General features: G+C 37.0%; 1 protein-coding gene across 2 annotated transcripts in view; it reads right to left on the bottom strand.

The window, feature by feature from the left end:
• The window catches only part of REEP3 (receptor accessory protein 3), an 84728-nt gene that overhangs the window by 25573 nt on the left and 38310 nt on the right, over window positions 1–20845 (bottom strand). For both annotated transcript variants that reach the window (XM_090278084.1, XM_090278083.1), the window contains exon 3: window positions 1554–1630. In XM_090278084.1, the coding sequence (XP_090134210.1) occupies window positions 1554–1630 (77 nt within the window). The remainder of the gene's footprint in view (window positions 1–1553; window positions 1631–20845) is intronic.

Below are 20845 nucleotides of genomic sequence, written 5' to 3'. Positions count from 1 at the left end.
TTAAAATAGTCAAGCTCAGCACACCAGCCAACAACCATTTGCCCTCATGTAGTCTGAGCAAGAAATAAAGGTTTGTCTTTTGAACCTATTATGCTTTTAGGGTTGTTTGTTGCCATAGCAAAAGTTAAGTAATGCAGCATGAGGGGATCAATATCCTGTGGTCAGAGAAGCACTAAGATACACGATAACTGAAAAATCTGGACTCTTCTGAAGAGGCAGATAAGCATCGGGAAGCAAGGAATGATGACTGACGACTGTGTAGTCAAACACAGGTCTCTGTGACGGTGCAATCACAGAGGAATCTCTGGATTTTACTTTGGTAAATGTTTCCTACATTGTTCAGATTTTAATAATGTATGCTATGGTTGCAATCAGCAAAAAAAACGAAACCTTTAAAAAGAGAACCTCACACTTAAAGAGACCTGGCATGTTTTGGAATCTCTCGTTTAAAAACAAATAAACAGAAAACCCTCTCCCAGACCCCTGTACTAAAAACATTACAGGTAAATGAATGAGCCTTGGGACAGAAAAAGGAGGAGAAAGATGGATGAGATACATTACAGGAAAGTTCATAAATAAGGGCAGATGCTAAGAACATTTAAGTCTGATGACTTCATTTTTTTCCAGTAATCCAATGTGACCTAATGTGCCATGAGAATATGATGAGAATAGCAAAGTCAGAAAGACAGTTTAAGGAGAGTGGAGTAAATATCTGAAAGAGATATAAGGGGGAATGGAAGTAGCGATTGACCAAAAACAAGTAAAAGGAAAGGTGAGGCTCAAATTGATACCTATATGATCAACTGATTGATTTTTTTCAGCTCATTTAGTAGCCTGGGAAAGAATTAAATAAGAGCAATTGGGCTTATTTAGGCCAAAGGTTTGTGCAGCAAGGGCAGCTGAAGACACCGGCCAGGTAGTAAAAGTACAGATTCTGAAAGGAGGACTTGTCCATGTGATGGCAAGGTTTAGATGGAAATGCACTACTGAAATACAGCACGAGGAGATTCAAGTTGTCCCACTAAGTCTTTTTTCCTCAGTAAAATGTTCAATCCTTGAGGATATCAATCAATATGCTTTAATTTTGACTCCGAGGTCTGGGACAGAGCAGCCAAGGAGCTGGTGGTCAGTGGGTACCCATGGGGATGCCATCCAGTTTGAATGTCGATGAGAGTTTTAAGGATGGGGAGGGAGTGCTAAAACCAGATGCTGTGGGTGTCAAAAGAGGAGTCTTTTAGGAAGGGATAAAGAAAAACAGCCTGAAGTCATCAGTGTAAAAACAGATGACAACCAACTGCTGTATTCCAAGGGGCTACAAGATGTACAGGAGATGGGCCAAAAGTGGCACATGGGGAGAAGGATGAGCTGCCTTCATCTGAGAGGGACTGGAAGGAGCTCCATGTTCTTATGGGGAAACCAGATAAAGAAAATGAGACATCGGTTAACTAGGCCACTCGTTCAAATTTGCTTAGTTAACAGCAAAAACAGGACAAGAACTCAGGACACGTCTTAATGAGTCTGTAGTCAGGTCCTTTCTCAATACTAGAACTTACCAAGCAATTGTTTGATCTGCAACTGTTTCAATCACAGTATAGAGCGCAAAAACAATCCAGTACATCATCCATCGAACCTGGAGATAATAAAAATACTTATGAAATAACAGAGTAAAATTAGTTGTAACTGAATAATTATGCATATCTCATATATACGCATATATTTCAAAATATATAGTATGTTGGATCAAGTGCAGAAGGTGATGGTTTCATTTTCAACAGATTTCCTATTTAGAGTTCCTCATACCACAACGTCAACAGTCCTGGAATACAACAATCAAAGAATAACAAATCTCTGGGCCTGATACAATGTAATACAAGGATCTGAAAGAAAGAATTGGAAAAATAGGATATAGTTCTCTTAACTAAAGTAAAGTTCTTTAAAAGATCTTATACTTATCTATATCCTTCGTTCAGAAGGCTATTAGCTATTTAATTATCATAAATAATATAGTATAATAATAATATGATATGACTGCATTTAATCTGTATTATTTTTTAAAATTTTGCATTTCTGTTTTCTCCATATATATAAACTTTTCAGAAACTAAAGAACAATCCTGGATTTCTTATATCCATAATGTTAGTTATTCACTTTGGAAGTCTCAGGTTAGTTATCTTCTTCTTCTACCCCTCCATATAAGCCTGTCCCTTCTCATACATCCTTTTCTTCTACTCCATTACCACAATGGTAGTTGCAATAGACTGAATGTTTGTGTCCTCCCTAAATTCACATATTAAAATGCTAATCCCAAATGTGTATCAGGAGGTGGGGCTATTGGGAAGTGCTTTGGTCCTAAAAGGCAGTGCTCTCAAGAATTAGTGTCCTTCTAAAAGAACCCCCAGAGAGCTCTCTCTCCCTTCCACCATGCGAGGACACAGCCAAAAGACGATGGCCTCTGAACCAATTTTGTTCAGTTCTCTCTCCCTCTCTTGTACTCAGCACGAAGATCTCAGAGAACAGTAGATCACCTTCTTTCCTGGGAAAGTGGAGGCTTAAATTGACTCTCAAAGAAAGTTTAGGACACTTAGAGAAAAGTAAAATTATTTAAGTCAATGCTTGTTTTATTATTTCCCATATTCATTATTTCACAATTTCATAACCATCATTATGATTATGATCTTTCAAATGGAAAATAACAATAAATAATACTCCCAGGAGAGTCATAATTTGCCTGTTAATAGACCTGAGTAAAGGTGAAAGGGACTGTACAGGTATTTCCTGGTGATAGGCCCTGAAAGTCTCGTTTCCAAATGGAGCAGAGCTGCTACACATCCCACACAGCTCAAAACACCCTTGCTTCAGTATAGTCAAATGCTTATTCAGTTTTCAAATAAAATTATCAAATTAATTTTGAAACCCACAAAATAAATAACTGCTTAAAAATACTGTATGTTTATCTCTTAAAAAGCAAAACATATATTTACTTAGTTTGTGAGAATAGTTAATAAGGTAAAAAACTAAAGGAGAAGGAAGAAGAAAAGGAAGGGTATGCCTGATTTTTAGTAAACACAAACAAACTGTCCAGTTAATAGGGTACTCCTGGACATTTTTCCGGAAAATAGGCTAAAATTTTATATAAGCAAGACTCCATGGTTTTAAATTATCTTTAATAAATACATTCTTTGACAATATGCTCTCTTAACCTTACGGAATTTTTGTTCTCCTTATTAGAAATATGGAGCTCAAATTATTAGAATCCAGGTAATAGTTAAATGAATTCGATGTGTGTGCACATGTACGTGTTGTTATTCATGGGAGCAACCACAAAGAAAGTTAATGTTGAAAAGATATTACTTCCTTTTCTCCATTAATGAATTTGGTTGGGATTTTACACCAAATGATTACTCAGCAAAGCTTTTATTAAAACTATACTTCAAGGCTGCTCAGCTCACTGTAAGCTTTTGCCCAAAGGAAAAACAGAAAGAAGGTTAAAAAAGGAAGAAAGAAAGAAAGAAAGAAGAGGGCAAGTCACCAAATTATAAGTACAATTAAAAATATGTGATGGTAAAATATTCTTTAGACCAGCAGAAAATATCGATAACAAAATACAGTTACTAAAAAAAATTGGTAGGAAAAGTCACATTGATAATCACGTAAATGTATGCAACCAAATATAACGGAATAAGTGCTTCTAAAATATCATATAAATAAAAGTCAGTCACTTAACAGGTAACTTTAATAAGTCACAACCTACCTTTTAAGTTACTGGGAAAAGGGTTACTGGTATCATCTTTATTGGTAAAGATTTATGTTCTTGAAAAACTGTGAACAAATAGTATTTCTTTCCAGTTCAAAAAACAATTGGTAAAATCAAGAAATTGTTTACAACAATGAATAATAAGAAAGCTGTATCCAACTTTTTCTTAAAAGTCTCTTTGATACCTAGGAATTGAATTATCCAACAAGGTGAAGCTTATAAACACTGAGTTGGATGGACACACCCACACACACACCTTACTGTTAATCTTTCATATCAGACATAATGTAGTCAATTCTTAAGGACTCAAGTGGCATCATTACATCATAACACTCATTGAAAAAACTGTAGCAAACCCTACCTACTTCATTTCAGGGGAACAGAAACATGAATATGAGAGCATCTGGCCTCAAGGATTTAACAGTTTACTGGGGAGAAAAACAAATAGATGACTGTGATTAAAAAAAAAAAGTTTATTAGATGCTCTAGCTCCAGGATGAGTTAAGATCATACAAATTTAAGGAAAGCTTACTAAAGGGCCATTTATAAAGTTGTGGACAAGGCTGAGGAAAATCAGTAAAGAATAGTGGCACATCTTCAAGCTAGCGAAGGCAGGAACTGCATTACCCCCAGGCGCAAAGGAGGGATGAGTGGGAAAGGTTTCCTGGAATCCAGACAGGGTGACTGTAGGGAAGGGCTGCTGCCTCAGGCTGCACATCAACCAGCGGGGGCAGGAAGCTGGGAGAATACTCTGACCTGGAGTTCCTCCTGCCTTCGAGTCTTCTGCAGGAGCCTGGCACGCGTCAAACCCAAAGGGAAGCCAAAAATGATGTAGTTGGTATGGATCAGCCTTCTGGGCCATAAAGGAGAAGAAATGTGGAATGTTGGGGGGAAGTTCCACTGGAGGGATAGAAGGTTCTGGCACTACTCAGCCTGTCAGCTCTTTGAGACATACCCAGAATGGAGTCACTTTTCATCACTTTGACAGATACCTCCCCAGCCCAGAGGACCATAATCTCCTGTCTGGATTATCCCCAAAGCTGACCACTCTGCTTCGCTGGGTCTATTTTGCACAGAGCAGTCAGAGTTATGTCCTTCAAACACAAGCCAAATCATGTCATGCCTGTGCTCACATCCCTTTGATGATGGCCCCCATCAGAACTCCAACCACAGCCTAGGAGGCCCTACGACTCTGGAACGGGCTGCTTCTCTGGTCTCTTCCTCCTCCCCCTGTTCTGCTCCAGTCACATCTGACCTTTCATGGGACTGCCTCTCTGGTCTCATCTGGCACTCTTCCTCCTCCCCCTGTTTGCTCCAGTCACATCTGACCTTTTACTGTCCTTTGTGTGTGGATATGCTCCTGCCTCAGGGCCTTAGGACACATTGTTTCCTTGCCCGAAATGCTCTTCCCCATGTGAAGGGCTTTCTCACTTGTTTCAGGTCTCTGCTCAAATAATTATGAGAGATGCCTTTCCTAACCACTCTGTTTAAAATATCAATATCCTCTTAATTCCCTTACCCTGGCTTATGTTTCTCTTTAGCACATATCACATATCATAGACACATCTAACAAGTATTTCTTCCCCCTCCCTGCCTTTCCCTATGAGAATGTAAGCCCCAAGAGGCAAAAGCTTTATTTTGTGCACTGCTGAATCCCCTGTGCACAGAAGGTGCTCAGTAAATACATGATGGTGAATTGTTGACTGGATATGGGCCTGCACATAGCTTAGTGTACTCTCTCTTGTTGGGAGCGCAGAAGATTAGACAGCAGACAGGAGGTGAAGACATGATGGATAAATATAGACTAGTATTTTAAGAGATCTGATTTAAAGAGAAAAAAGAAGGGAGAGAATAAAAAGTAGCACGAAGCAAAACAAAAGCATGGCACATTTTATCAGGGAGATACTGAGACTGAAATTATTAGAAAGCCGAAATACTTAATGGAACCAGATCCCAGATGAAACAGACAAGAATAAGGTTAGGAAGAAGACTGGGCTCAGCAAAGAAGCAGGGATGCATCTTCCTCTGGGACAGAAGGAAGGACAAGCACGGTCATGCTGGGAAGAGGGTTGAAGGGTCATATTTGATGACCTCTACCTTTACTCTGCAGTAGAAGGGCAGGTCCTCTTTTAAGGCTGGGGATGAGCAGATTTAAGAGGAGCAGTAAAGGTTTAGAAAAGATGTTTATACAAATGGGAAAGAGAATTGCCTAGGGGAGAGGTGGAATAGATTATGTGACCGAGGATCCACTCTGAAGTTAGAGACGGGGGCTACCACGAAAGGGCTAGGACAGCGAAATGGGAGAGAAACAGAGGAGACAGTGCACTGCCCGTAAAGGGACATAATGATAACATTTAAACTGAAAGCTGGGAAGTGGCATAGACAGGGCCAATGCTTCTCAGTCACATGTCCAGTCGTCACCAACAGAACAGAATATGAGCTAAGGCTTTTCAGAAATGGGTGCATCTCCCGCAGAGGATAGTTCCCTCCTTCCTGCTGGCTGAGAGGACAGATGGAACAGAACATCCTTGGGAGCTATGTGTTGAAGATGGGCAGTGCTCCAGTTCTTAAGTGGTTGCCTGAGCAGAATTCCTTGCTGAAATGAACAACTAAGTTGGACTGTGACGTGAGAGAAAGATACATTTCTATATTCCTCTCGCCACTGCATTTTTGTGGTATGTTGCAATCACAACAGCTCAGCCTACCCTCATATGAAGGGCTACTCTAATCTCTGTGGAGACGGAGAGAGCAAGGCCACGGGAGCAATGATTCCAGAGTGAGCAGGCGTCAGTCACAGTGCCGTGGCTGCCATCTGTGGCACAGCCAGTGCCCACAGCGGTGGTGATGGCCGATATGACCACAATGATCTGGAAATGCAGAAGAGGACTACCATTTTAAGAAATTCTAGTTGAGATACTCCCAGGGGACTCTCAGAAGGATTTGGAAAGAAACTGAAGGAAAGGAGGACTGATGTTCTCATGTCGCAGACTCGGGGAAAGCCAGAGAAATACTATTTTGAATTTTAGTGCAACCCCTTGGCAAATGTGACTTCTGTCTGTGTGAATGTGTTAGTTATCAACTGCGTTGTCGGTAGGTATGACTTCTGTAGCAATTCCCTTCTACTTTCGATAGGCAAAAACATCAGATAAATTATAAACTTGTTAGGAATATGAGTTAAGTTTAAAGTAAATATTCTGAATAGGAGATGGAGATATCAAGACTGATGTGAAGCCCTGGCCACTATGGATCAGTTGATTGGACACTCTCCTGCAAAGCAAAAGGGCCCTGGTTCGATTCCGTCAGGGACAGCCCTGGGTTGCAGGTGGGGTCCCCAGTCAGGGTGTGTATGAGAGGCAATCGATTCATATTTTTCTGTCACATTGATGTTTCTTCTCCCTTTCTCTCTCCCTCCCTTCCCATCTCTCTCTCTCTCTCTCTCTCAAAAAAAAAAAAAAAAAAAAAAAAAGACTGAAGTGCATAAAAGTCGGTATGAAGACTACATGAAAAAGTTGTCTGATGGTCTATTTTGTTTTCTTGTTTTCTTTCCCAAGAGTATACCTAATGCCTAGTACGGTACCTGGCACAAAACAGGTACTAAAAAATATTTATTAGAAGAATTAATAAACTGGATAACTTACAAGCAAGACTGTAATTTCCATTTTTCCTAATTATTTGGTAATAAACTTCTGAAAGTGATTACAATGCAATGGCTGTCACATCTTGGAATACTTTATCCACTCTATTTTTCATGACTGGAGAAATGTGATGAATGCTTTAATTTAATATAAATAAAAGATTCCTCAGATGGAGTCTTAAAATCATTCAAATATCAAAATTAACTTATTTTTTAAGAAAGTACACTCTTATAATTAGGCAAGACTTTTTTGACAATTATGGACTCATCTCTAATATAAAACCATACTATCTAAAATTACATTCTAGTTTATATAGTTCATAGATGAGCTTATCTTACTTAACAAGCCAGTACTTGTTTTATTATTACTCAAAATCCGTAAGGCTTTCGTAAAGCCTTAGCATTTCAGAAACCCAGACAGTCATGTGATGGTGTTCTTAGCTTTACTCTCTCAAAGGAATTAGAGGATATTTTAAGCCTGAGAGAATACTGTAAAATGAATATACCCACAGGCTAAATTTACTATCATAAGACCATGCTCCATTTAATAGGTATGCATTTATCTACCCAGATGTCAAGAGAAAAGTTGGCCTCATTTCATGATCTTTTAATATGTTTCAACGAAACAAGTTCTTATAATTCATATTCTTAGAAAATTTTTATGAAACTGATTTAGAGCCCCAGAAAAACAAATAAGCAAACAAAAGTAAACTACTACTGTAAAACAATCTTCAGGATTTCCAGCACAGAAATTGAAAGCAATGCACAGGCCCCAAATATATATAGGATATTACATTCTGATGGGAGGCACATTGCTATAGATTTATAAGTCATGATTAACAGCAGTAGTGGCATATTAATTAAAAAGTATTTTTCTTAAATTATATCTTTATAGAATTTATTCTTCTATGTGATGATTAGTGTGATATTATACTAGCAGTATCAACAAACATACATGTTAAATGACAATTGTACTAAATTATACTTGTATGATAAAAAATTATGATATATTAATTTGATAAACATCATTTAGGGCTTATTATAAACAAAGTCTTTTGACATGATACCATCATAAACTCTGAGGTCAAGGCAGCTGTAATCTCAAGATGCTTTCATGGGTAGGATTAATAAAAGACAAAAAAGGATAGGAACAGGTGCTTATGAGCACAATGTCCGATCCAGTAGAGAACTACTATTTTATTATACATTATGCTTTTGCTTTGTTTGAATAAACTATCTCTTCCAAAGGAAAGCCTTCCCTAACTACCGCTGTCTTTTCCAAAGGTCACACAGTTCTCCGTGCACTGTACTTCTCGTTGTAGCACGTCTGTGGAACGGTTTCTGTAACATCTGTCTCCGCCATTTGACTGTAACAACTGACAGGCAGGGACCGAAATGGTCTTGTCTATCATCTCAGGACCGAGTACCCTGAGACTGGTAAAACAAGCACAGACTTTTACTTAACAGTTTCTTAATTTTAAGGTCTGAACTGATGCAAGATTCACACAAGTAACTGAACTGCAAACAGCAATGTATAATATAAAATAGCCTATTTTGTCATAGTTGTTTTCAAAGTTATCAGAGAGTAAACAACATTTCAACATATGTAAATTTCAGGTTCTTTAATCATAAATCAATTAATGTTGGTCTTTAAGAAAAAAATGAAAAGTTACATATGCATAATGACTTCAATGATAACCACACTTAAGTAAATCCAGAGCAAAAAATGCTAAAATATGCTTCGCTGGGGAAAAAAAAAAAATCTTTGCTGAGTCTGAAAAGAAATAAACACTGCTGAATTTCAGACCACCCAAAGAGAACTTTATTTTGTGACCATTATTAGTTATTTACTCAAGTCAACTCACCCTACACATTCCCTCTACACCACGTTTCAGAGACAGCAGAGAGACCTTCTAATATAGCATTCTTTGGAAATAGTATAGAGTTGAAGTTTCCTGTTTCATTAACATTATGCAATAATTTGGTTACTTCATAATGATTTTCCCCCATTCAAAAAAGAAAAAGAGGAACAAAATATGAAATCAAATAGAAAAACTCCCTTTTTCATCCAACCCAGATGGCTCAGTTATGGGATTTTTCCCAGAGCTGTGCTAAGTTACAAGCATGCTTGAAAATAAGCTAGTAGAAGTTCAATCCAAAGTGAATAGTGACCATGGTTGAAAACAGTTTTGTTTGTTTTATTTTAGAAGATGGGGCATGTGTTTGGGGTAAATATTTTAGGCTGGGATTAATTTGGGCTTCTTCAACTTTGGGGTACCTCTTCCCTGCCCCATTTAAGAATGTTTCAACTTTCCACAGCTCCTCAAGACTCAGATGTTTGGGAGTTACATTTTCAGATGCTCAACTGACAGCAACATGGTTTACCTGCCACTGCCAAAAACCTCCCAGGAGATCCTGCTATTTTGAAGGAGAAAGCCTCACATTATATAGATGTACTGGGAGTTAAAACAGGGCAGATTGTAACTAGAAATACTTTCATAATATTGCCTTGGTCTTCCCCAGTGCCCTTGAATCACAGAAGCCCCATCTATCTCATCCCCTGACCCTGGTAGTTTGAGGAACTTCAGGGAAGAAAAAAGTGCAGAACTGTTTTAAAACTAAATGATAATTAATTTTTAAAAATGTGTTGAAAAAAAGATGTAAAAAGCAGGAACTCCTTATAGGCACTGTTTCCAGGAGCAAAATCTAGGAAGCAATGGCTTCTTGGTCCAAAATAACTCTTACCATCCACACTGGATTGAGGAGTCACACCTCACTTTTTAAAAAGTTGTTATTGACAACTTTTATTAGGGTGACATTGGTTAATAAAATTATGTAAGTTTCAGGTATACATTTCTATAATCCATCCCCTGTATATTGTATTGTGTGTTTACCACCCCAAGTCAAGTCTCCTGCCATCACTATTTATCTCCTCTTTGCCCTCCTTGACCTCCTCCCCCGCTTCCCCTCTGGTAATCACCATGTTGTTGTCTGTGTCTATGAGTTTTGTTTTTTTTCCTTTGCTTTATTCCCTTTTCATCCAGTCCCCAACCTACTTCCCCACTGACAGCTGTCAGTCTGTTCTCTGTATCGATGAGTCTGTTTCTATTTTGTTAGTTTACTTTGTTCATTACATTCTACATATAAGTGAAATTATATGGTATTTGTCTTTCTCTAGCTGACTTATTCCACTTAGCATAATAATATCTAGGTCCATCTACGCTCTTACAAAGGGTAAGATTTCTTTCTTTTTCTTTTTAATGACTGAATAGTATTCCATTACGTAAATATACCACAGCTTTTTAAATCCACTCATCTACTGATGGGCACTTGGGCTGCTTCCTCATCTTAGCTATTGTAAATAACACTGAAATGAACATAGGGGTGCATATTTTCTTTCATATCAGTGTTTCAGGTTTCTTTGAATATATTCCCAGCACTCCAGTTTTTATATTGTTTAAAGTCCTACTGACTTATATGAAATAATAAATATTTGTGAGAGGCACAGTTCCCTTTTAATAATACCACATGAAATTTCTCCATATTTTAGCATGGTAAAGAGCCTACCCTGATAGAGAGCAGTACACTGGGCTAAATGGACACTCTAGAGGTCATCCAAGTTTCTGTGCTCAATTGTCAGCTTACCTTATTTTTTCCATTAGTGTTCCCACAGTCTCGGCCCATGATGTTTCCTACTAGAGGCATTTCCAAGGACTGGCACTACTTCTTAGGCACCGAGGTCTCTCTGTGTCCCATCTGTCATCACATAGTCAATTCTGTCTTCTTATTTCCACAAGTGAACTAACCTAACCTCTAAAAGGTATGCTCCTTTCTCCAGGTGACTGGCAAGATTATATGAAATGAAAAATTTCATTCTTTAGCTAAGATACCACTCTATGTACAAGTTGTAACTTTATGTTATTAGGCTTGACAGCATACTTAAAACATGCAATAATTATTCCGATAGTAAGAACCAGACTTTACACCACATGAAAAAAGTTTTTTAAAAAACTTTGTTTTTATCCTCACTCAAGGACATTTCCTCACTGGTTCTTAGAGAGAGGAAGGGAGAGAGAAAGAAACATCGTTGCAAGAGAGAAATAGCGATCGACTGCCTCCTGCATGCACTGGGACCCGGGATCACACGTGCTCGCACTGGAAATCGAACCTGAAACCCTTCAGTTAGGGGGCTATGCTCCAACCAACTGAGTCACACTGGCCAGGGCCATAGTCTTCTTGAGAAGCAGATTGGTAGGAAAAAACACCGGGACGAATGGATTTCTGTCATGATTGAAATGAGCCTGTGTTATCAAATTATTTCCTCACATAGAGAACTGAGGTTCACATTTGGATGAGTGCAGAGAGGGGCAAGGGATAGAACACAAGAGACTTGGGGTAAGGAAGGGCAGGCTGGGGCCAGACCGAAGGACAGTGTGAAGGCCCTGGGTAAACACAGGGAGAGGAACAAAGAAAAAGACGCAGAAAGAAAGATGGATGATTGTAAAGAAAAACTTTACTGATGAAAAAATTTTGTATATGGGCAGCCCTAAAACAGGGAAACTAGGATGAAGTCCAACTTGATATCCTTACCTCCCAATTCTATCATATGGTTGTGTTAAAAATATTATTTTTTCTATAATACATTCCAAGTTGTTAATCAGTCCATTTAAATACAGATGTTTATAAAATAATGTTATATAGTGCCCATGTGCATACATAAGCATATTTAAAAACCACAGTGTGGTAATTATTCAGAATCTGCATTTTTACAAAATCTCAGGGGGATTCCTACGCTCTTTCAAGTCTGAGGAGCACTGCAGCAGGAGGCTATTCTGTGCATGTACTGGCAATACCACTTATGAAAGGTAGTATCACTCATAAAGGGAACGTAAGAAGAGACTTGAGTTTGGAGAAAAGATGATGAACTCTGTTTTGTGCGATAATATGTTAAGTGTAAAAAGTTAAAATATAGCCTTATTTAAATAACACTAGGTAGGCACATCATCATTAAAAAAGAAACAAAAACAGAACAAAACAAAAACCAAAAAGCTCAAAAAATAGAAGAAGTCAGGCCTTTAATCCATTTCTCAGAGGCACTGTTCATGGCTATCAACTGAGCAGACTCCAGCTTTAAGGAACCACTCAGGGAAGGGAAGCCTATAGGCTCTCTACCCCGAAGTTCCATGAGGATCGTCCCTGTAGTCCACCCAACCCAAGAGCCCAGGTCTGAAAAGTGACCATTTTGGTGGATGCTCCTTCCCTTCTGAAGGAGGAAGTGCCCTTAGATTCTTCCCTAACAGTACATCTAAATCTGCCCTGTGCAGAAAGGTGAGAATGCTGACTACTATGCTGGTATTATATTCAAACACTATGTTAATGACAAAAACTTCCCCAGTTGGCTTCCATAATTTATTTTGTCAATCTTCTTAAGAAGGATTTAACATAATAAAACTTAAGTGTTAGATATTCATTTCAATGATGTTTGTTGGAAACCTTTGAAAATTAATGTAATATTTTAAAATAAAACCATTCTCCTCAATCTATTTCTGTGACTTTTCAAAACTTTCTGAATATATTTTTTCATTTTACCAGTACTTTGAATATTTTTAAAGGAATCGATCTATATTTATTCTGATCCAACAGGTAGACTAAATTTCATATATTTATTTAATTTAATATATTTTACATTTTTTATAGCTTTTAAAAAGAACTTTACCTTTTTATAATTCTATTACAATTCTGAAGTCAAATCTCATTAGCTTTTAAGATTACATAAGGTTTTGAGGAAAAAATTTATTTTTCTTACTTAGTTAAAATCTTCAGGAACAGCTCTAGCTTTTATATTTTTAGGAGATTCTTTCACAGTGTGATGGCAATCTGGCACTCTATTTCTGAAATTACACAATGGAAAGATGATGTATATATCTGAGCATTCCAAAGGTAGATGCTGGTATTGTGTAAAAGTGGAGCTTTCTCTGCATAAATAATGTAATGTTTAGCTGAAAAGGAAAAAGGCCTGGTATATCTTACATTATTAGAAAACATCCTATTTTTAAATAAAATTTTTTGATAGTTTAATATTATTGTCAACTTTAGCATTGCTTGCTTAACCTCTTTCTTGTTTCTCATTTTGTCAAACCTATTTCCTACTCTTCTCCCTATCTTAGCTATTTCAAGTATTTATCTTATTAGACTTGTGCAAGGGAACACCTCTACTCTCAATTTCGCTAATATTTTTATTTCTGCTTTTTTATTGCTTTATTCAGCCAGCTTTCTTTACCAAGTCTATTAATTCTGATATTTTTCTTGCTTTTTGAGCTGAATGTTTTTTTTCCTTCCTTTTCAAAATCGTCGGCAGCCGTCCGTCTCGAGAGACGATGGTGTAGCTTCTTAAGAGTCTATCTGCACCGCCGAGAATGGCTGTGCAGTCCGACTCGGGAGTGACACGGTATCTGTCTCCTCCCGTGTTAAATCGACATCTTGCGATGACGCTGGAGTGTCCTCTCCAGTGAAGCTGAAGCTACAGAGCCTGGGCAGGGTGATATGGAGGGTCTGCTGTTGCCCATGCAGCAGACCCCCCCTCTCTTCGCAGCTGAAGGGTCCAAGGGAAAGACGGAGTCAATACAGTTTGGCTTCAGGTGCGCCACAGGAGTTGCCGGTGTTGACTACAACGTCAAACCGCCTTAGGGACTCCGGCTCCGGATTTTCTGTCGGGGTTTACTCCCTTAGCCTTCCCCCGGAAGAGGTATGCCGCAAGGCAGCGGAGGTTTTTTGGAGTCAGGGTTTTCCTTCTCTGACCTTTTCAAAATAAAGGCTTATAAAGCTATTATATTCAAGAATATCAAATGTAATATGTATTACTGTCATTTTAAATTTTAAGTTAATCTAGTACTGCACTTTTGTATTTTCTCTTGTTGTATGCAGTTATTATTTTTCCCTTTTGGGACTTATTGGGGGTTTTTCTTAAAAGTGGTGAGCTTATGGTTTCTGAATAGATAATGGGGAGGCTGAGTACTGGCTGCCTCTGAACACAATTCTCCCTGCAGGGAGGGTGGTGGCAGCTGAATTTTCTGGTTGCTGTAGCTTTCATGATTTTACGCTGTTTCATCACTAGGAATTAGGGTGGAGGTGGCTAGGCCTCCCTCCAATTTATTACTTAACATTTCCTTTAATAGAAACATCAAGTTTCTGTCCCTGTTTTTAAAAACCTATTTCCATTGGCACTACAGTTGGTAAAGTTTTTTTCCTAGATATTAGCAAATACCTGACTTAGCCTAGTAGGTTTAAATGTTACCGTGAGAATTTTTTATTTTTATTTTTACTTTGGGTCTGTTTTCCAAAGGATTTGTATTGGAAGCCAGAAAAGGACAAGACAGCTGTGGTTGGTCAGTTAAATCTTGACGTGAAAATTGTGGGAATGCTTTCAATTTACTTCATGAAGGTAAAGGGGTACTCTAATTCACATGCTAAAATTTTAGAATAAATTGTGTTAGGCATTCATTTATTTATAACTCCCCAATTACACAACCTTACTCAAATTTAATACTTGTTTTCTGAAGTGGATCCATTATAATGATCCTGAGATGTTCATGAAGAAATTGTGTTTAGAAAACAGAAGGTAGAGTACATGTCATATGATAAGAATAACACTCTCAATGATTTCAGCAGCAAAGTTACAGACTGATATGAATTACATATAAAATAAGTAAACCTGACACAGCAAAAATTAAGTTTACAAAGAATACTCATCAGCTATTTTACTTTAAGTAAATGTAAGTAGATTTACTTCATTAAAGGATAATGAACGGTTCCAATGACTTTATTTAACTGTTCCAAGTAAAAATTGTAATTTATCAAAACCTGATTTACAAACAACTATAACTCAAGACAAGATACCCATGTATTCATTGTATGTCAGCTAAAATCAACTTTTAAAATTATTGTCAAAGATTGAAAAATGATATGTATTACCATTACATCTATCTCTCATAATGTGAACACATTTTAAAACCAATAATAATGATAAAATAAATGTTACTTGATATTACAGGATAATTCAAACACAGTATCCCACTAAGAAGGTCAATTTGGAAATCTGGGTAAAGGCAGTAGACTGAATACACACATTTAATTGCATCCCCACCACAAATCTCATTAAAACAACAGTAAAAGTGATTTTTTAAAAAGACCCAAGTTCAGAACAATATAGAAGAGAAGAGAGCATCACATTTTTGAAGCTAGAAGGAAATGGATGAATACTAACTGATTTAGGAGGCCTGAGATAACTGAATATTAGCTAATAGTGGGAAAAATAGAAGCCAACTCAATCTTCATCGCAAAGCTCCCAAAGGGCTCAAGAATTGGTGGCACAATTCTTGGCCAAAAAGGGCAAAAGAGAGAAAAAAATGGCTGTCAGTTTGCTTAAGGACAGGTGATCCCCAACCCCCCGAGCTGCCTGGGTGTCTCCGTGTGCCCCAGCAGAACCCTGGGCTTATTCTCTGGAAAGAGTGAAACAGAGTTCTCTGGATTTGCAAATCTCTGACATAGTTTAGAGTATTGCTAAACTATGGTTCATGTATATATGAACACATTGATAATTTTCCAAGGAAATGGTTGTTATGAATTGAATTATGTTCCCCAGAAAGGTGTGCTGAAGTCTGTTATAGACTGAATTGTGTCTCCCGCCAAATACATACGTTGAAACCCTAACCCCCATGGTGACTGACTATATTTGGAGATACAGTAGGGCCTTTATGGAGGTAATTAAGATTAAGTGAGGTCATAAGGGTGAGGCTCTAATTCCAGAGAACTGGTGTCCCTGTAAGAAGAGAAAGTGACACCAGAGATGTTTCTCCCCACACATGCCCAGTAAATGCCCATGTAAGGACAGAGAGAGAAGGTGTCCATCTATAAGCAAAAAAGAGACCTCACTGAAATCCAACCCTGATCTTAGACTTCCAGCATATAGAACTGTGAGAAAATAAATTTGGGTTGTTTAAGCTATTCAGTGCATGGTATTTTGTTAAAGCTGTCCAAGCAGACTAATGGAAAGTTCTAAGCCCCAGTACTTCAGAATGTGACCTCACTTGGAAATAGGGTCACTGAACACATAATTAGTTAAGATGAGGTCATACTGGGGTATGATGGGCCCTTAACCTAATATGACTGGAGTCCTTAAAAGAAGAACAGAAAAGACTTGGAGACAGACATACAGGGAGGAATAGCATGTGACAACAGAGGCAGAAACTGAAGTGCTGCAGTTGACAGGCCAGGAACACCAAGGACCGCTGGCAACCACTGGAAGCTACACATAGGCAAGAACGGATTCTTCTCAACAGGTTGCAGAGGGAGTGTGGCCCTGTACCTATGCTGATTACATATTTCTAGCCTACAGAACTGTGACACAATACATTTCTGTTGTTTTAAGCCATTCAGTTTGTGGTACTTCATTATGGAAGCCCTAGAAACAAATACAATTGCCTATTCAGATCACCCTAGTGAAGATTACATTTAGCAAACTTCTTCATGGGTACAGGTCTTCTTTCTAAACAGCCTTTTAATATAATGCTCAAACATGCGCAGAGAACCAAGGATTGCCTAACATCTGAGAAAGTCATACATTAAAAAGTAGAGGCTGAAACAAATAAACAGAAAACAAAAGTCAAAGGAAAGAGAGACTAGAAAAAAGAACATGTCTAAAAAACTATCATTCATAGCCTCTGACAAAAGGGAAGATAATTTAAACAAAATTAGAATAGGATACTATAGAAAAAGGAACATTCAAGAATAAAAAGAGCTCTTAGAAATTAAAAACATAGGTGCAGAAATTAAAAGACTAATTGGAGGATTAGAAGATGAAATTGAAGAACTCCATGATAAAGTCAAGGAAGATGTAAAAGAGATGAGAAAGAAGAAAAAAAAGATTAGAAATTTAAAGAATTAGTCCAAGTGGCTTTATAACTGAATAAAAGGAATCTCAGAACACACAGTGAAAATGGAGTGGAGAAAATCAGTAAAGAAGTAAATTTTAACCAAATTCCCCACAGCTGAAGGATACAATTATTCCCAGATTAAAATGGACTGCTCAAGGTTCAGCAACATCAATTACAATCCACTCACATCAACACACATCACAGTAAAAATTTTAAATGGCAGGACATACAAAAGATTCCACAAGCAGGTAAGAATGAGAATAGCTTCAGACTTCTGCAGAGCAACACTAGAAGCTTGAAAGACAATGGAGAAATGCCTTCACAATTCTGAAGGAAAATTATTTCCAACCTAGCATCTCAAAAATTTACCTCTCTGGGGGGAAAATGGGACAACTATAATAGAACAATAAATTAAAAAAAAAATTATCTCTCAACTAGCCCTGTCAGGAAGGATGTATTTTATCAAAATAAGGAAGTAAAATAAGAAAAAGAGAGGAGATGAAGATATCTGAGGATCTAAAACAAAAGCCAGTCCAGAATATCTAATGACTGAGAGAGAATACACTGAGAAGAAATTCACATAACTGTGGCAGTTTGGGTCTACATTTGTAATCAGAACAAAGGATATCAAATAAATGAAAAAAGAAAAACAAGAAACCAATAAACAAAACAGACATCAAGATAATAACAGCAAAAACAAACCATGTGTGAAAGAGGAATGGCAATGGCAGAATACTGTAGAGATTAGATGCATGGTTCCATGCATCTTATAAATATGTAACAGGTACTGTTTTATGTCAGGTACTGATGTAAATGCTTTATGTGCGATAACATATAATCTTCACAACTACCTGAGAAGGTAAGTACTACTACTGTCCTCATTTTACAGAAGAGGAAATGGAGGCACAGGAAAGGTCAGATAACTTGAATAAAGACCTAGTAATGGGTAGGGCTGGGATGATAACTGCAATAGCCTGGTTCTAGAGGCTGTGTTATTTATCTCCGTATTCCATTGCTTCTTTCTAATTTAGCCTAAATAATGTAAATATTGAATACTGATCCAGTTCTAATTATACTGTAATGACATTAGGAAGCTATAGGGGCAGGGAAAGATGCACGTGGATGGCATAGTGATACAGTGGATAACTACTAAACCATCTTTTTTTTTTATTTTTATTTTTATTTTTTTAATTTTTTTATTTTGGTTTTTCAATTACAGTTGTCCCCTTTTCCCCCAATTTCTCTCCCCCACCCAACCCACCCTAAACCATCTTTAATACAATAGAAAGAAGTCAACTGATAACGTCCATTTGAAAAATTAAGAAATAGCAGAGGTATAAGCATGTTAATTAGATATGGAAATATATACATTCAAGAATTTGGATAAATGAATTGAAAGTAGTTGCCCCCAGAGATGAGAGTAGGTCAGGGAACTGTTATTTTTCATAATAAGCCTTGAAAAATGGTTTGCTTTTAAAATTATAAAAAAATACAACTTCGATAAAAATAAAAAGTAAACTAAAAGTACATCAGAATGAAAAATAAAGAGATAAGTGTGTGGCCTGACAAAACTATTTTTCAAAGTTAAAAATAAAATCCCACCTTAATCATTGGTTTAATCTTTACACTCCCTACATTATTAAAACCTTTAAGAGAATGATTATTTTTCTATTTATTGATTTTAGAGAGAAAGAGGGAGAGAAACATCGATTTGTTGTTCTATTTATTAATTTAAAATATTTTTATTTATTGACTTGAGAAAGAGAGAGAGAGATAAATATTGATTTGTTCTTCCACTTACTCATGAATTCATTGGTCAACTCCTACATGTGCCCCAACCAAAAGTCAAACCCACACTGGGTGCATTGGGATAATCCAACCAACCAACTGAGCTATGTGGCCATGGCTGTTTATTCATTTTCATATCACCCAAATAGTTAAAAATTAGTCACTTTCAAAATTCAAGTCAATAGGGTTTTTAGAAGGCCATTTATAGACTTTAAAAAGAATCGTCTCCCAGAGTTTGTCCTGCTCTTTGTTCTTGCTCACAGTAAATCTCAGGACCAAATGTCTGATTTTGATTTTTATGTGCTGTTAGACAATCTTTTCATTGCCACTTTCTTCAACATTCTTAGAATAAAAACACTGGTTTCCTAGAAAAGCTACAGCAATTACACACCACTTGGAAGTAAACACTCTATTTTCAAGTCATAAAATGGTATAAGCCTGAAAAAATTTGCAAAACCATACTAATTCTTCAGTAAGTTTACATTTCAATTACTGCAAGACTGAAAAACTTTAAGTAGGCCATATCAGCCACACTATACAGGAAATTATATCCTAGGAAAGCTCTTTTAAAAATAGGCAAAGGAAGAAAGGAAGGTTGCCAAAATACACAGCACTTTCCTCGTGTTTTGATTTGAACACAGCATCTGTTTTATCTGGTGCAATCTACTATTTGAAGGCTTACAGGGAATGGTAGTAGTTAAGAGTGGAAAGAGTAAATTAATAAAAATGTTTGCTTTCTGAACATAATTTTGAAGTAGATGTCAGTGGTATTTAGGTAATAACCAAATACCTCTAAGAAAGTGATCTTTGGGATATGTCAGACTGGACTATATACTCCTTAACCCTGCAGGATCAAAGCTGAGAAACTAGACCAATCTACTTAAGAAATGTACATGCTCTTCTAAACACAATTTAGTATTTGATATAGACTTAAAGTCAACTCTTCTTCCTTTTCTTATTTATCATTCATTCAAAAAATATTGAGTACCTATCATATACCGTGTACTTCTGTATGTATGGGAATATAGCAATTAACAAAACAAAACTATGGTGGTGAAGACTAACAAAACTAAACACATAATATAATATTATGGCAAATAGTATAAGAGGGTATTAAAAATATAACAGGGAAATTTTAAGAAGGTTAATTTTACTCAAAAATCCCCTCTAAGACAAAGCAACTTTGGATGGGATCACTATACAGGAAAATTTTATGAGAACAGAGTTCTGACAAAACTGTTATAACCAAAGGTTAAACTGGATAACTAGGCTTAGTTAACACTTAGCAAGAAAATATTATTTAAAATTTTTGTCAGAGGTAAATTTAGGTTGGAAATACTTAAAGAACTGCCAAGACTTTACAGAACTTTCAAAAACTTCCAACTTCATTTTCAACCATTTTGATCACAGTTGATTTAGATGCTCACGGGTCCTGCTCTAGAACTGGTTAAGCTGCCTCATTGCCCTTCTTGGAAAATATCTCTATAGCTGTGGCCCCTGAGGTATACCTTGGAATTAATCAGAAGCACATTCACTGGCTGGTTGTGAAATCTATTTCAAGTTTTCTTTTTATTTGTTTGTTTGTTTTTTTTGTGTGTGTGGATCTAGAATCCTTACCTACTTTTGTAAAGCAGCATTGAAGAAGAGAAAATAATAAATTAGAAACAAAAGATATCCATTCCTTCTTTAATGATCCATGTGACCCTGGGCAAATTAATTTACTTCTCTTAGCCTATA

This window comes from Furipterus horrens, unplaced genomic scaffold (assembly GCF_987537825.1).
Source record: "Furipterus horrens unplaced genomic scaffold, mFurHor1.1.pri manual_scaffold_5, whole genome shotgun sequence".
NCBI lineage: Eukaryota > Metazoa > Chordata > Mammalia > Chiroptera > Furipteridae > Furipterus > Furipterus horrens.
The sequence above is the reverse complement of the archived record's forward strand: the minus strand, read 5'-3'. Positions and strand labels throughout refer to the sequence as shown.